This window comes from Xenopus laevis, chromosome 8L, assembly GCF_017654675.1.
Source record: "Xenopus laevis strain J_2021 chromosome 8L, Xenopus_laevis_v10.1, whole genome shotgun sequence".
NCBI classification, from domain to species: domain Eukaryota; kingdom Metazoa; phylum Chordata; class Amphibia; order Anura; family Pipidae; genus Xenopus; species Xenopus laevis.
The window spans coordinates 78,803,601-78,821,633 of record NC_054385.1 but is presented as its reverse complement, the minus strand read 5'-3'; the positions used below and the strand labels follow the sequence as shown (position 1 = coordinate 78,821,633).

The window sequence follows — 18,033 nt, the reverse complement described above, 5'->3', positions numbered from 1 at the left end:
TTCCCTGATAACCGCAATAGCCCAATCATGGTGCTATCAAAATAAAAGCTGCCGACAGACCAAGTCAGCAGCTTATTGGCCCTTGTATGGGGCTATCCGATGGGCGTCCCCATTCGAATCCCGTTGGATTGTGGCTGCATCTTTTCATTGATGCGGTCCTGTGATCCGACCACCCGTTTGGACTCCATTCTGATCCGATCGTTGGGCCCTGGGGCCCACGATCGGATCAGCCCGATATCACCCACTTCAATGTGGGCATATTGGGGAGAGAGCCACTCATTTGGGGACATCACCAAATGAGCCGAACGCCCTGTGTATGGCCACCTTAAACCTGCCTCCTCCCAACAATTGTGCTTGTTCCTTTGAATCTGACTCCCTAGTTTCTGACCCCTGGCTTGTGCACTTTTGCCTGAACCTGGGCTTTGTTTTCTGTCTGCTGACATTATCTGTTGTGGTTTTTGTTATTAATGAAATCATGTCTATCTTCATTAAGTTTGCGAATGCACCAAGGCTCCTTACAAACAATACAACCAGCCATTCTGACAACCTTTTGTTAATCCCTTATTTGATCTGCCTCAGATTATGTACTGCTTTATTTATTCTTAATGCTCTAGTCAAACATAGATTTACTTGAGTGAGACAGTAATTTATTAGTTTTGATTGGTTTGGATGACCTCAATAGGTTATTGACACCAAATATAAATTAATGCCTGTACATAAAATCAATGTTTAATGTTTTACAAAGTTATTAAACTAGTGGAAAACATATTTATTTTAAAAACAATTTGAAAAAAACCTTTTTCTTACTTACAAAAAACAGCAATTTTGCCTTGAGATGTTATTTGAGATAGAGTTTCTATATATTGTATCTACTGGCCTGTTCGAGCCATAGAGGTCTACTGAAAGATAGGATAGGATTTCTGCATGGGTACACATGGAGGTGAGAAATTCCATCATCCAGTTTTGTGGCCCAACATTCATTATACTACGTATAATTGTGGCCTTCCAAATGGTATTTAAAGGGGTGGTTCACCTTTAAGTTAACTTACAGGGGCCCATTTACTTAGCTTGAGTAAGTTTTTTTTGGCTACTTCGACCATCGAATTGGCTACTTCGACCTTCGACTACGACTTTGAATCGAATGATTCGAACTAAAAAACAATTCGACCATTCGATAGTCTAAGTACTGTCTCTTTAAAAAAAAACTTCGACCCCCTACTTCGCCACCTAAAACCTACCAAGGTGCCATGTTAGCCTATGGGGAAGGTCCCCATAGGCTTTCTATCAATTTTTAGGTCGAAGAAAAATCGTTCAATCGATGGATTAAAATCCTTCATATCGAACGATTCGAAGGATTTAATCATTCGATCGAATGATTTTTCGTTCGATCATTCGATCTAACTATTTGCGGTAAATCCTTCGATATTCGATGTCGAAGGATTTACATTCGGCAGTCGAATATCGATATTCGGCCAATTCTAAGCAACTACAATTGGACTTAATTTTTTTCTTTTTTTCTAGTTTTTGGATTATTTGCCTTCTTCTTCTGACTCTTTCCAGCTTTCAAATGGGGGTCAGTGACCCCATCTAAAAAACAAATGCTCTGTAAGGCTACACATGTATTGATACTGCTACTTTTTATTACTCATCTTATTATTCCACCCCTCTCCTATTCATATTCCTGTCTCTTACTCAAATCAATGCATGGTCGCTAGGGTTCGGACCCTAGCAACCAGACTTCTGAAATTGCAAACTGGAGAGCTGCTGAATAAAAAGCTAAATAACTCAAAACCCATAAATAAGAAAAACGAAAACCTATTTTAAATGGTCTCATAATATCACTCTCTACATAATACTAAAAGTTATTCTAATGGTGAACCACCCCTCTAATGGCAAGTCTAGACACCCACGTCAGTTACAGGCTGCTTTCTTTGTGCCTGCAACTATTCCCCTTCCATCATAAGGGTTATTATTGTTGAAGATTGTTCACTGAACTGATGCATAACATGCATGTATTTTTAGATTTACATCAAATATATCACACCTCTGGCATTCCAGGTGTTATTTAAAGACAACTGATAGCTCAAGGCTGTTTTTAGTGCATAATACTTCAGACAAATCTCACATTTGTTGTTTTCTATATCTGTAGAAAAATGATGACAACGAAAATGCCTGTACTACCTAAAATCACACTGAGCCCGTAAGTATAAAGCAAGATATCACTGGCCCAAAATTCCAGACTTGAGCATTTTAAGACTGAAATCTAAAAAGGCAGAGGCAGTTTAAGCTCTGGCATTTCTTCACTGCAGAAAAAATGCCAGCAGAGGATCTGTCCCATGTGCTTTTGTTTTTCTAATGTTTTTTATGGGCTAGAAAAAACATTGTCCATTTAATACATAATCCAAATGATTTACATTCAAACCCAAGAAGCGCTAAGGAGTTAAATCTACTAACCAGGATTTGATGTATACTGCATTGCTATCATGAGCATGGAAGAAGCAGAAAGGTTGACATGCGCTGGAACTCCCCCCTCTCTTCGACTGGAGCCTACTGTAATACAAAAAACAATGAATTTTTCCTCTTTAAAACAAGACACGGTAACTGCTCTAATAAAAAGCACACTTCAGTGGTTGGTTACTTTATAAAATGGCAGTCAAGTTCAGTGGTGTAACCCCCTATCTGCCTCCCCCCCCCCCACTAGGACACATCTGTGCACATGCTCTAACCTTTAGTGGGGGGTGGACAAGGGTGCTCCCCTAGTTGTTATACCACTGGTCACTATGCTACTAAGCAAGAAGAACAGCCTTTTGACAAGTAGTCCAAAGGGTGTACACAATATGCAGCAACAAAACCTTGGTGCAAAAGATACACAGGGACAAGGATTGCCGAACAAAAATGTAAAATGAAAATGTAAAAAAGAATGGTTTATTACTCAACGTTTAGGTCTTACACTGAAAAACACATTTTCCACTCCAGAGAGTGTGAGATCAAAATGTAAAGTAAAGTTGCCCTTGTTACATAGTATCCCATGCACATGCAAATAAGTGTGCGAGCTAAAACAGAATCAGTACAGTATCTATATGCTGCTGGCACCAATGCCCCTCTGATCTCACCTTTTTGGGGAGGGGGATTTCAGAGGACAACATATGTAATTTATGGGATAATGTTAAACAAGGCACAATATTTACACAAGGCACATTTACACAAGGCACAATATTTATTCATGTCTAGTTACCCACAGCAATAAATTAGCTGACCAGTGAATGCTACCATTGCTTTGGGCTACCAGACCTAAAGATAACTTTGCACCTTTTATTCAATTACAGGCTAAGAATTTACAAAAATCTTTCAATATGTCTAGCATTTCAGCTCTATATAAAATGTGTAAAATGCAAATGTGTTGATAAATAAAAAAAAACTCCCATACATGATATTGGGTAAAGTCTTCCACTCTATAAAATGGATCCCTTTTACCCTACAACAGGACCTTGTGAATCACATCAACAAAACAGGATTTCAATATATGTACAGGTTAAACAAGGGATTTCCCTAAAGAATACTTTACACTGACAAATCTAATTATTCAGACAACCAAATAATTTATCAGTTTAGCTATACATGATGGTGGACAAAACACAACAAAAAAGTCATTTGGTAGCAGGGTCGGATTTACATAGCGGGCTCCTCTAGGCCCACTGACATTCATCGCTCCCATCCCCTCCCTTTTTTCGCTCAAATTTTCATCATCATGATTGGCGCAATAGGGATCTAAAAAAAAGACTTTCTCTGCTGTGCATCCCCAGTGTTTCTGAACCAATGTGGATGTGGTTGGGCAGCCTGCCGCCACCTAAAACCCTGCTGCCCTAGGCCTGGGCCTTGGTGGCCTTTCCACAAATCTGGGCCTGTTTGGTAGTCTCATGCAGCGGAAATTGACCCTGGATTTGGCTGATCGTATACACATGCAGATTATATGGCTGGCAAAGAGGCGTTTATCATTGTGTCCAATTATTTTTATTCTAAGTAAATTCCAGTCAGAGATATGCAAAATTTTTTGTGTGTGTATGTATACGAATAATGGGTTTTTTTGTCTAAAAAAAGGTAGTATCACATAACTACAAATGAATGTATGTACAAGCAGGGAAGTATTTAAATTAAACAATCCCTTTTAAATCTCGGCATGGCTTGACCATCTGCTGCACAAAAGGTTAACTGTACTGTTAACCTGATATAGCAAGGTACTGTAGTTGGTTTCCTTAATAAAACGCAATGCCTTTTACTTTCAATGCCTTTTACTTTCATGTGGAAGATGGTTAATTGATTATAATTAACCAGTTAGCATCCCATATATCCTATTTATATCCTAAGGAGAGCAATATAAAATGTAGGTTAAGACTTTTCTAGATACCAAGTTTGATAACTACAGATACTGATGATTATCTGCATCCTCTTTATTTTCCCCCAACTGGCTACATGTTTGAGGCATCACTGGCAATTTGGAGCTCCCCAATGTGATGGACCATTTTCTTGCTTGAAAGGAAACACAGTTTCCTTTGTTTCCTTTCAAGCATGAAAATTTACAAAGACCCCCGACAGAAGTGCAAGAGGCATGCAAGGGGTGCATGTATCCCTGCAAAAATTGTGTCTGTTCTGTTGTTTGCCCCAGCCTTGAACATAGAAAATGATCGCTATTATGAATAAGAAAGAGAAAAAAATCAATTGCACCTTGTCTAGGAAAATACAGATAAAAATCACCTTGTTCATTTGGTTCCACAGACTTACATATAGCCATCGGCAGAAATGAAGTACTGAGATATTCGATAATATCCTTGTGCAGAAATGGAGGAAACGTGGCCAGAGTTGAAATCATTGTATAGGGCAAAGTACTTAAAATATCATCACTCAAAAATGGTAAAAGACATGTAGTTGTATAAAATATAGATTGTCCAAGATCTGGGGGAAAAAAACAAAGAGTTTAGTCATACATCATGGCAATAAATGAAATTATCCATTAAGGTGTATTTATAAATGTGTGCAATTTTAATTTTGCTGAAATGAATGCCATTATTTTACCATTAGACTTGATATAATTTATTCAATTTGATGGGGCAAGCATAAGCAGCAATGTTTTAATTAGCAATTCTTTCGTGAATGTAAATTGCAAGGGTGTTATCTGATGAACATTGTACAAAATTGTTATCCAATTCACACCATTACTATTTTTATGGCAGTTTTATCACATGGATACTCAACTGACAAATAGAATTCTACAGTTTAATATCTACATGATTTTATATGACATGCCCTTGCATTAAAGTGGCAAAGTGAATTTAGATTTTAATATAATTTTTTTTACATAGCTTTATAAGTATGTCCCAGGTCAAATGCTGTGGAAAAAGTGGTGGCACCCAATCCTGGTTTTCACGTGTCTTTATTTGCACAGGAATATTACTCTTGACTGTAGCATAGCATTATTACACATTACATGCAGCCCCGGATTTGTGGAAAGGCCAACAAGGCCAGGGCCTAGGGCAGCAGGATTTTAGGGGGGGGCATGCTGCCCAACCACACCCACATTGGTTCAAAAACACTGGGGATGCTCTGTAGATACAATCATTTTTTTTAATCTCCTGTGTGCAATCCCCATTGCTCCGGTCCCAATGATGAAATTTTGCACAAATAAAGGGGAGGGGACAGGGATGACGTACAGCAGTGGGCCTAGGGACACTCACTATGTAAATCCGGCCCTAATCACATGCAATGGTAGCAATGTTTGATATCAATGGTTCTTTTTACACACATATATAAATATGCCCCTCCAAAAAGCTGTTGCATTTTTCTGTATTTCAAAAGCAAGCAAGCAACATTGCAATAGGAATGTTCCAGGCAAGTAACATAAAAAGAATGCAAGTCTCTTAAAATACATTTCCCTGGACACTCCATGTCATATATACAGAGGATAGCCCCATCCCAGTGCTCCCGTCAGAAGGACCCTCCCCAAAGCTTTAAAATCTCAACCTCACCCTCTATCCATTGTTTTTTTTTGTTCTTCTGCTTCAGTTTACTTTTTTACTCCCATTGGAAGCAAGTTTTTCTTTTTAGCCTTGAGAAAACATTAGGGCTTGCTGGAAAGCATCCTAGGGACTGGGGTTTTGGTTCGTGAGACTTTTCCCCCGTAAGCATATTACCGTATGTATGGAGTCAGTGTTTCATCATCTGCATCAGGTAAGCACAGTGGTACTGTGGCTAATATCACTGCTTTGTCCTTGATCCATGTGTCCTCCCGGCCTGCTTGTAACCTGTCCCGTGGCAAGTGCTATGTCCCCCCATCCGCGTGCCTTACCGGGCTTGTCTGAAAAAGCGTCCGGCGGCAGTAGTGTGGATGGCCCCTACATCCCTTATGATTTTTACAGATGGGAGAGGTTGGTGCCAGTTAGCTAAGGTGTTGCTATCCTCTTCTCTTTCTATGGAGTATACTTTTTTTTTATTTCGGGGAGGGGGAGTGTCGTGTTGGTTTCACACCAGCTCTCATCACTTTCATGTGGGCTTTGCCTCAAAAGAGACCTATTTCCTTTTTTCTTGTGCTTATCACACTTTTCGCACTTTTCTTATCTTCTAGCGTGTGTTTCCTCTGCAGAGATAGACTATGGTTTCAGACCAGGTGTTCTCTCAATATTCACTGGTGTAGGTTTCATTCTCCTTGGGATTTATCTGGAATAGATTAATTTCTGGGATCCAGATTTGTCGAACTATTACCCTCCCATCTGGGTCCCATGTGTATGACATGGAGTGTCCAGTGAAAAGGGACAATTGTATCATACTTAATGTGATTTTCCTTTCCTGGACACTCCATTGATAAATCTGTCCCTACGTATGATATAATTTTCCCTTTCCTTAGCTATTACAGTTGATCCTACAGACCCTTGTAGTCATGCAAATGTTGCATGTTTTCCTCTTTAGTTGTATTTAACAGTGTTGCTTGACCCGAGGTCCTTAAATAGGGTACAGATTACAGCATTCTTGAAGATGTAAACATGGTTTAACATATGCTGGGATTTGTAGTCCTGCAATATCTGGGAACTAAAAGTGGAACAACAATGTTCTACAAGAAAATGTATTACATGCATCATGTTTTCTAGACACTCAGTGGTACAAAGATGTAATGTACAGTACATACAATTTATATGTACTTATGATCGTTGCCTACAGTATATAGGAAAATGTAAAATAACCATACTATATCAATGTGGAAATCCCCATCTTTTATTGTAGCCAAGAAGTGGCCACATGTGCCATAGCCCTTAAAGCATTTCATTTTGCTTATACAGGTATGGGTCCTGTTAACTGGAAACCCATTATCCAGAAAGCTACAAATTACTATCTCCCATAGACTCAATTTTAATCAAATAATTACAATTTTTAAAAAAGATTTCCTTTTTCTCTGTAATAATAAAACGTATTGGAGGCAAAACAATCCTGATGGGTTTATTTAAAGTTTAAATACATTTTTAGTAGACGTAAGGTATGGAGATGCAAGTTACTAAAAGTAGACGTAAGGTATGGAGATGCAGATTACTAAAAGACCCCTTATCCGGGAATCCCCAGGTCCCTCGGATTCTGGATAACAGGTCCCATACCTGTACATATGAGTGGAAACTGGAAATCAATCTCAGCCATCAAATGAACAGCAGCATAATATGTGAAGAGGTTATAGCTTTAGAAGCTATAACCTTGTATCATCCTAAAGTAATATTGTTTCTTAATGTACAGTAGACACTTATTATATAATTACTCACATAAAACCAACAAGTACTAGCTAATAAGATATTTTCATTATTAAAAAAAACATAATTTTACTATAGACGGTCCTTGCTTCAGCTTCTAGTGATATATTTTCTTTTAAATAACTTTTCTTTTTTCTAACTTTTCTTTTTCTTTTAACAATTAGTATATTTTTTTTTATTTCAGATCAAATATCTGTGTGCTCTCTACTTTCTTATTTTCTTTTCTTACCAGCATGGAAAGTACAGAACTAGCAAGGAATGAGATGAATGACAAATCCTTTGCTGGCTTCTTAAATTAATATTCTACAACAAATCTGTAAGCCCAATGCTTATTTTATGTGGTTGTTGTGATTCATTTGTCCACATGGAGAACTAGGACAGATAGGAAAATCTGTGGCATGTGGGCTTATATGCCCCTTTATACGGTCAGTAAATATTATTTTATTATACTTAAATATGCAAGCAACACAAATCTACCTGCTCTTGTATTCTCCTCTTTTTCAACTTGTCATGACGATCCTATTAGAAGTGTTAGATGCATTTGTTTCTCCATGCAAGTTGTTTTATATTGGAGGTTAATATTACAATAATATCTGTTGCAAGAATCTATAGACCATATATATATATTGGATCTATGTTCTGAATATGCAGTTGAACAAGAACTACTCAACACATTATTTAGTTTTAACTTTACTTACCATTTTCAAAACTCACATTATAACAATAGCTTTGTGGCAATTTCAAAACAATGCAACTAACTAGACCAGGCTTATACTATCTTTACTTCTGAAAGCACTGTAGAATTAATTCTGCCAGCACCACTCTACAGGCAAATATAGCAGGTGAGAATCCCAGAACTATACTTCAATAACAATTGAAATTCCAAATGTTGTGTACCAGTGTACCAGACAATAATGATTATGTGGCAAGAATTTCTTTATTCTGTTGTTGACATAGGGCAGCAAAAACACTGGCCACATAACTATACCACAAGTTCTTCTTCACTCAAGTTGGACTCCATGGGTGATTTCCGCGGGATCCGACTCGCTGCGCAAAAACGTAGGCGTCACGTCGGATGCGACAGAAATAAGGTAAGTTATAGCATTGTTGGATGGTGTCGCAGCGTTGATCCGACGCGGCATGACTGTCGGACAGACGTGTCGTATCAACGTTGCAACTTCATCCGACATTTCCATATCTTACCTTATTTCCATTGCATCCGACGTGATACCTGCATTTTTTGCTCAGCGCGCTGGATCGCGCCGAAAATGCCAGTGGAGTCCTACCCTAATTGTTGTAGGCAGATGTTTTGAACACCGATCACTGTGTTTAAAGGGGTTCTGTCATGATTTTTTTGATGTATTTTTTTATTTCTAAATTACACTGTTTACACTACAAATAATTCACTCTACAATATTAAAAAATTGCATTCCTGAGCCAGCAAGTGTATTTTTTAGTTGTAATATTGGCGTGTAGGAAGCCATTTCAGGTAATTTTGCCTGGTTATGTGCTTTGAGAAAGAGCCAGCACTTTAGGATGGAACTGCTTTCTGGCAGGCTGTTGTTTCTCCTACTCAATGTAACTGAATGTATTGCAGTGAGACCTGGATTTTGCTATTGAGTGCTGTTCTTAGATCTACCAGGCAGCTATTATCTTGTGTTAAGAAGCTTCTATCTGGTTACATTCCATTGTTCTGCTGATGAGCTGCTGGGGGGGGAAGGGAGAGGGTGATATCACTCCAACTTGCAGTGACTGAACTTTATCAAAGCACAAGTCACAAGACTGGGGGCATCTGGGAAATTGACAATATGTCTAGCCCCATGCCAGATTTCAAAATTAAATATAAAAAAATCTGCTCTTTTGAGAAATGGATTTCAGTGCAGAAGTCTGCTGGAGCAGCGCTATTAACTGATGCATTTTGGGGGGAAAAAATTCCAATGACAGTAGCCTAAGTTTCTGAGACAAATAATACTCTTTGATCATTTGTGTACACATGTTTTCAAATGGCTCGGTCCAGATTTGCATGCCTGATCCACCCTTTAAATTCTACGATGAATGTCCAGACACTTTATATGCAAACCACAGATATTGGATGTAAGTGCAGGCTTCTTTATGGCCACACATAAATACATAAATGTAGTATATAAAGAAATTATAGCTGAATTATGTATGCTACACAGAAACTGAACCAAACTAATATCACAGAATAATTTTTATGCTGCAGCCCTTTAGAAATGATACCAACTCTGTATGCTACACACTACTGTCTTACATACTTGTACATACAAAGATATCCAGAGGTATACAATCAGAAGAATATTTTAAAAGTCTTACCATGTTGACCATGCTGAAGTAAAGGGACTAGATCCAACAGGGTCACCAAAGTCACATAAAGCCCCTGATAGTCCAATGATGGGTACTCTGATAATTGAGCATCACGGCTTTGTTGACCTCGTTCTGATGGAGAATCTCGCAGGACGCTGTAAAGGAGGGAGCGAGTAACAGTAGGGTTGATGGAACTGACCTGTGGTCTTAGAGATGGGGTGAGTGGGAATGGCACAGGAAAAAGACACATGGTCATGGGCACTGTCAAATTGGAGGCATCTTGATTCTCCTTCTTCCCTGATCGGGACAAAATGCTGTTGAGGGGACAAAGAAAAAAAAGAGACAACAAAGACACAAAGAACAGCACATTACATTGAAATGACACTATAAAACAAATAATAAAACACCAGATATATCCCACATAAGATGCAATGTCTACCAATACATTCTCTATCAATCTAGGATCACTTAAACTTTCACTCGCAGAAATAGGAAATTGGAATTGCAACTTTCTGAATGTTCTCATTGCATCCCATGTGCTATCTGGTTCATAAGGAGCAAAAATATAAAGATGCATGTTTCAGTGCCACGTCAATGCTTCACAGTCATGCATATTGGTTGACGTCCAGTGCAAGTACAAGGTCTGGTCGTTTCAGTTCCAATGATGCCAAAATACAATTACTGCTGTTCTTGTGTTGAACTACTTTTGTTTTTATTTAATTTTTTTTGTTGTTGTTTGGGTTTTTCTGGTTAAGTTGTTTTTTTCCCTTTTTATAGATACAATGGAGTCACAAAATAAAATGCTGTAAAATATAGATATGGCACTTGCAGAAACATGTTTCAGCCAGTAATAAACATGTGAGTTTATTAAGATGTCTTCTTAAAAAGCACATGTTTATTGTATCAAAATAATGTCTGTATGTATTTTATGATACTGTTTCATGACATTCCATCAGTATCATCTGACGTAATGAGGTTTCAACAGGCACATGGATTAAGAAATAATATATATTTCTAAAATGTTAACTAAGCTAATTGGAAGAAGCTATAAAATAATATATAGTAGATGATCCGTAGCATATGTGAGCTAATGGCAATGGTAGTTTGTGTGCTCTTTTTTAACTTTGCCCATGTTTGGAGAGGAAACATTATTTTATGGATACAAACACTATTTTGTTAGATATACATTCTAAATATTTCTGACTGAGCAAGCAATACCTTGATAATTCTCTGCAAGTTATTGATTATTGAACAATATTGAGCTACTTACATTAATAATGAATACAATCCTTATAAACTAAAGGAAAGATAGTTTTAGGAAAGTGAACAGCACTTTATAAAAAACTAAGAATGATTCACTTCAGCAAGGGATAGGCAAACTTTGCCACTCCAGATGTCACAGAACTACACCTCCCAGAATCCTGCAAGTAACCATTTCAACTGATGCAAGGGTGCTAAGAGTTAAGGTTTTGTGACACTTGGAGTACCAATGACTGTCTACATCTGGATTAATTGCCAAGAAGGCACATCCGTGAAAACGAAATGTGTTAATTTTGCCTTTCAAGTATAATTAAACAGATCAGATGGCCCTGCAATTGTTATGATATAAAATTTCTAATACCTTATACGAAAAGAATTTTAGAGTGCCACAAATCTGACATACTTGACTCATGTACCACTGTTGTAGCCTGAGAAAAGGTTTGGAACCTGTAGTTTTAATAAATATAGTTCGGGAAGGACTGCACAACTCCTGGCCTCAAAGGCAGTATCAGGCCAAATGTCACATCTAATTAATGATAGGCTATAGATAAAAGCAAAATATTGCCTAAATATTATGGTGATCCACTGTTAACCCCTCCAGCCTGAGCATGAGTGCAAATATACATTAAGATAAAGGACTTTTGCTATGATTCTGACTGTAGACAGCAGAAATAGTCCTATACAATAGACAATATGTGACTACTGTATCTTTATCTAACATATTCCACTATATAGCACTAACAAACATAATCTATTGTTGGATACAGATAAAGTAGCAGTACAGACAGTATCCCATTAAAATAAACTCTAGTTTTGTTTATGTACTGTAGTATTTTTATGCATCAGATTATAAAGTTATTATAAAGCTAAGCATAAGAGCTTCATATACAGAAAAAGACAAGATTCAGGTAAGGATCTTGGGATATACTGAAATGGTTATTGCCTTCAGTATTTATAAAGCACAAACATAAACAAAAATGGTTCTAATAGTTCTCTCTACTCAAGCCTCATCCGTTATAGACAGACAGCCATACTTATACTTAGCCATACTTAGTCCTAGAACCTGACCCCTTTCAGTAATTCCAGTAATTTTATAGGGATATGTATCATAGCTCTCCCAACAATAGTAGGCAGAAGGGGTTAAAGGTAGGAGTTGAGTCGCTAATTACCCTACATGTATCAGGTATATATTTAATCCTGGCCTGTTAAAGCCCTTGGGGCATAGAATTGTTCACTCTCCAATTAATACAATATGGAAATACCAAGATATGATCATAATTAATTTCTCTTTCCTTGAAAAGAATATTCATTTCTACAATTGCTAATGAAACTATACATAGTACATAATACATTCCAAAGATAATATTAACCTGCTAGACATATTGGACACACTGGTGTGTAGAGGTAAAAATATAATGCAGATAGAATTTTAAAGAATAGATATATATCATTAATTCATGATATTGGCAAGCCTCTGTAAACCCCAGAATAGCCCTGGGTAGCTGGTGCTCAAGATATTTATGGCTGGCTATTTTAACGTGATTGTAGGTGGTGATACATTTCAGCATGGCAAAAGGTAACTTGCAACACGTACCCCTTGTGTAATCAGAGTTGGAAGCAAAAATGTACCTACTCCTAATAACTTTAAATACAAGCACTGAAAATAATTAGATCAGGTTTCAGAGCTTCTACGAAGGAGGATATAGCAGAAGCAATTCTGTTTCTAAGAACAATACTTTAGTTAATTTTGGATTGTATTAAACAGCTATTCTACAGCTATATTTCCATTTGGTTTTGGTTTATTTAGTTTAACTTTGATTTTGGTTTAGAATTACCAAAATATGTGGTTTATATTTTTGAGCTCTGGCAGCGATAAAATGCCTTGTATGTTGTGTACTTAACATCTTTCAATCAACATAGAAAATACATTAGGAGGAATCGTAGTTGGATTCAGAGGTACCATAAACTGAATCGGAGTCGAAGGATTTATGTACTGACTCCACAGCCCTGTGTGTGATGCTGGGATTTTGTTATTGTTTTGTGTTTTTGTTTATCCTTTGGACTGGGTATAATATTCTTTATATTGTTCACAAAACTGTCATACGTGTGGATAAATAATATTTGAATTATTTAAATATATATCAACACACACACAAATTCCCACTTCCCTTTTCTCCGGGTATATTTATTAAGCCTTTTCTCAAGGTACGTGCATTTTTACAAAAGATCATCCATAAATTATTTTTTAAATTTGTCCAAAATATTTATAGGGTTGCTGGTCCCTGAGAACTATGAGGGCAAAACATAGTATATCACCCATTTAATGTAGACTTTATTCATGCACAAAGTTTTTGATGCTCCCTTTTCAATATCTTGATTACAGAAAACAGCTTAGGGTTCATTATGGACAGCATGTATACATAAAATCCCACTGGTGGGGAACGCAGTGTTCATCATAAGCCAAAGATAATATAATCTTTTACCTAAAAGTATCACCAGCTACAAGCACCATATTTGTATCAAAGCTAATGGCACAATCCATATGGCAGCTATTAACAAAATCAGGTATGGCAAGTTTGTGGCTACTAACGCTCTTAAAAAAACTACAAATCCCAGTGTTTGTACTTCAGTAACATGGCTGGGACCTGTACTTCGCCAACAGCTAAGGAGCCATATCTTGCCTATTGCTCCATAAAACATAACAGTTTGCAATCAACTAAATTAAATTATACAACACCTTTAAATGCTTTAATTTTTGCAAGCCTCGTATCCACTCAAAAGACCAATAAAACATTAATTTTTGGTAAGAGGCAAATAAGCACCAGTCTTTATTTTAATCTTATCATTGTGTTTCTGTTAATCAATGCCCTTTTCAACAGAGTTAAGATGGATGTGGTCAAATTCTTTCACTGCCAAAGAAAACAGCAGGTATGGGCCTCTTGAACAGGCTATGAAATGTTCTTGCAACAGCATTTGCACAACATCCGTCCACACATTCCTCACAGTCATTAAACTTTCCCATTAGAAACTGAGCATTATGGAATGTTCAGGGGCAGGATTGTTAACTGTTATTATACTATTGTTCCCAGTCCCCTGCAACACTTAGGTTATTGGTGAAATGCTGGGTGTTTAATATGCTTGGCATAAAAACTGACAGTTTTTGCTTGCACAGTAATAACAGGTTATTTGCGAAAAAGATGGCATTTTGTGCAAGCAGTTTAGAAAATTACTCCCAGTGATAACTGGTTAGATGTATTCTTTTAATCAAACATACGTCTCAACTGGTTTCTAATAATTATAACAATTTTTAAAAGATAAGTTAAGATTCCACAAAGGTTGAAAGTGTTAGATGGATACAAATCTCTCTTCATTCATAGCTGCTGCATATGTTACACCATACTTGTGGATAATGAAAAATGTGGTCTCAGATTCTATATAGTGAGCAATATCTCAGCATGACATACATTCGGGGATTTAGATTAAGTATTATGAATATAATTTTCTGTTCTGACAGTTCAGGGAAACCCTCATAGTAAAGTCTTATAAACAGTCACCCAAAAACACTCCCACATACACACCACTCATGGTACCTTTAGGCTCAGATATTCCTAATAGTGCAATGCCATGAAGATTGTGTTTAGCAGGCAAGCATTCTCTAAAAAGGGTTCAGGAGAATGAAAAAAATGGAGAATGTTCGTTATTAACCACATTATCCCTGAACGTGGTTTCATTTTTAAACATGTTCTCTTCCAAAGAAACAAATTTGTAACAAAAACATCAGAAACATGCCAATAAATATTTTGGCTGCATCTCTGCATGAATGTGCTGTTGCAAATGTTCCCTTTGTGAGACAGAAGAGTTAAGCCTTAGCATTCTAGCAGGTCCTACAGACCCATTTAGAACATCAGGTTATGTCATTTGGTCATTTTTAACCAAGGTAATATGGTTAATAAACTAATTTTGTTTGGAGGAGCATTGACAAAGCAGAAATCCAATCAAGCAAAATTTAAGTACCCCTTCAGTTTGTTTCAGTCTACAAAAAAACTCTAAATCTCACCTTAGTAATGTCTGGGAGAAATATTTCAAGGTGTTTGCTATATCGGTTCCAGATGGCACAGGATAAATGTTATGTAGGACACGGTTGTGATATTCTTGAAGGTATCGAATTTTGGAAGCAACTGTAAATGGTGGAGAGAATAGAAATGAAAATCAAAAGTATGCACAAAACTTCTCAATCTGCCATCAAACTCATCTATAGAAATCCTTTTAGATATGGACACAAACCCTCAACCTTTTGACATGGAAAATTGTACATGATATTCAAGAATGATTGGACCCAATATGGTAACCAACCTAAGAATTTGTAATTTTGTGTTTTTTCCATTGGCATAGTTATGAGAATGCCTGAGACCCAAAATTGTAATTGTTTTTTTAGTCCTATTAGTACAGCAGTCCTGTAATGGAATGCAGTTAGTAGCAGTCTAAAGTCAATGGTATGGCCTAGAGTCTTTCTATATTGCCTGCTATGCCACAAAGCCTTGTGTTTTTGTTATTGCAGGTTAATCCTAAATATCTGACGTGTATTCAAGCCAAAGTCATTCATTACAAGAAAAGGGAGTTTGGAAATGACTGTCTGCTTCTTAGTGAGTGCTAGTTATAAGACACAATTGGCTACATATACTTAATATTTTAAAACGAACGGTGTCTCCACAATGCAACAATCAAAAAAGGGGCTCTCCTCCACCCTCAAATAGACACTTTCCACAGATAGATTGCTGTATATCTCAAAGACCATAAGATAAATAATATATTGTAGTATTTCAAATTACATTTTTATACATGCACTTTAAGTGATTTGTAAGTGTTTCAATACTCCCAAAGTTTGTTTTGTGCCACCTTAAAAACAAATATATCCTGTGAAATACTATTCCCTTAGGACAGAGGGTGTTGTTGTGCCTTTAAATGGTTGAAATTAAACCCATGGTGTCTAGTTGTAGTTCAACAAAAGCTCACACTCCGGTTCCTAGCAAGTTCGGCAAGAGGTCATACTTACAAACAGTAAGATAGTAAAAGACACTGATAATGGTAAGAATTCCGGTTCACTTCTAATCTTCTTACATCCTTAGTGGGTAAAATGAAGCAACATGTGTGAAAGCGTTTATACAAGTTTAATAAATAAATACGATTAAACAAAAGTTTCTTCAGTAAAATCACTTAAAAACAATGCAGCGTATCCGTATGTGGTTCCGAGTTCTTTAGTGTCTCTCTCAGTCCAACACGCTTGTCTGGGATCTCCCGCCGCCGCTTCCACACTCCTGTGTCACCGCTGATGCGTTTCGCCGACTGGCTTTCTCCAATGAGCAATGTCCTTACTTCCAGATTGTTGCTTCTTTTACCCACAAAGTTCCAATTTTAAAAACGTTATTGTTGTTCCTCACAATGGGTTTATAGCTTAGAAACAGTCCGTATACATTGTTGCAAAATAACATCCTGCACATAAAAACTTTGTAACAAAATACTAATCATGATAAAAAGGACCTAAGATTAAAATCAACATTTAGGTCATGGGGGGACAGGGGTTTTAACCTATGGATCCACCAGCTTTCTTTTTGCAATGTTTCGATACAGAATGTTTCATAAATCCTTTACATATATTGTTGACGTGTTCGCCTATTCTTTCTTTTAATTTTCTGTTTGTTTTACCTACATATTGGAGGCCACACGGGCACTCCAGCATGTATATTACGTTTGAAGTGTCACATTTATAGTTTCTTGAATTTGGAATTGTTCCCCAGTTATATTACTCTTAAACGTTTTGGTTTTAACCCCAAATCTACACGCTTTGCAGAGACAAGATGGAAAAATCCCTGATATATTTCCTTTTTTTTTTTGTTATCCTTTTGATTACTGCAAGTGTGCACTAATTTCTGTTTAAGATAAGGGGCTTTTTGAAAGATAATTTTCAGTTTCTTTGGAAGGATTGTTTCCAGTTCTATGTCTAAACTCAGAACATTGCAATGTTTCTCAACAATTTTTCTTATTTCTATTGCTTTCCGATTTTATTGTGTTATAAAGCGCAGATCAAATTTCTCTTCTTCTTTTTTTATGTTCTGTATTTGATTATCTTTGTTATACTCCAACATCTTATCTCTATCTTCCTGCCCAATCCTTTCATATGTTTCTTTTATATCCTTTTCTTTGCACCCTTTTTCTACAAATCTCTGTAAGGGTCTTGGATTGTTTATTGTAAAAGTCACAGTTCTTTTTTACGCTAAAGAACTCAGAACCATATACGGATATGCTGCATTGTTTTTAAGCGATTTTACTGAAGAAACTTTTGTGAGTGTAATCTTATTTATTTATTAAACTTGTATAAACGCTTCCACACATGTTGCTTCATTTTACCCACTAAGGATGTAAGAAGTTTAGAAGTGAACCCGAACGCTTACCATTATCAGTGTTTTTTTACTAACTTACAGTTTGTAAGTATGCCTGCCTGCCAAACTCACTAGGAGTGTGTGCTTTTGTTGAACTACACCTAGACACCATGGGTTTAATTTCAACCATTTAAAGGCACAACAACACCCTCTGTCCTAAGGGAATAGTATTTCACAGGATATATTTGTTTTAAATCTGGCATGAAACAAACTTTGGGTGTATTTAAACA

The 18,033-nt window shown here is 36.9% G+C and overlaps 1 protein-coding gene across 4 annotated transcripts in view; it reads right to left on the bottom strand.

Moving 5' to 3' along the window:
• Positions 1–18,033, bottom strand: part of unc79.L (unc-79 homolog, NALCN channel complex subunit L homeolog) — a 94,234-nt gene that overhangs the window by 72,735 nt on the left and 3,466 nt on the right. For 3 of the 4 annotated variants that reach the window (XM_018230447.2, XM_041573020.1, XM_041573019.1), the window contains exons 2-5: positions 15,424–15,544; positions 10,116–10,420; positions 4,753–4,950; positions 2,455–2,550 (exon numbers count right to left, since the gene is read on the bottom strand). In XM_018230447.2, the coding sequence (XP_018085936.2) occupies positions 2,455–2,550; positions 4,753–4,950; positions 10,116–10,420; positions 15,424–15,544 (720 nt within the window). The remainder of the gene's footprint in view (positions 1–2,454; positions 2,551–4,752; positions 4,951–10,115; positions 10,421–15,423; positions 15,545–18,033) is intronic. The other variant, XM_018230448.2, reaches the window with a different exon arrangement.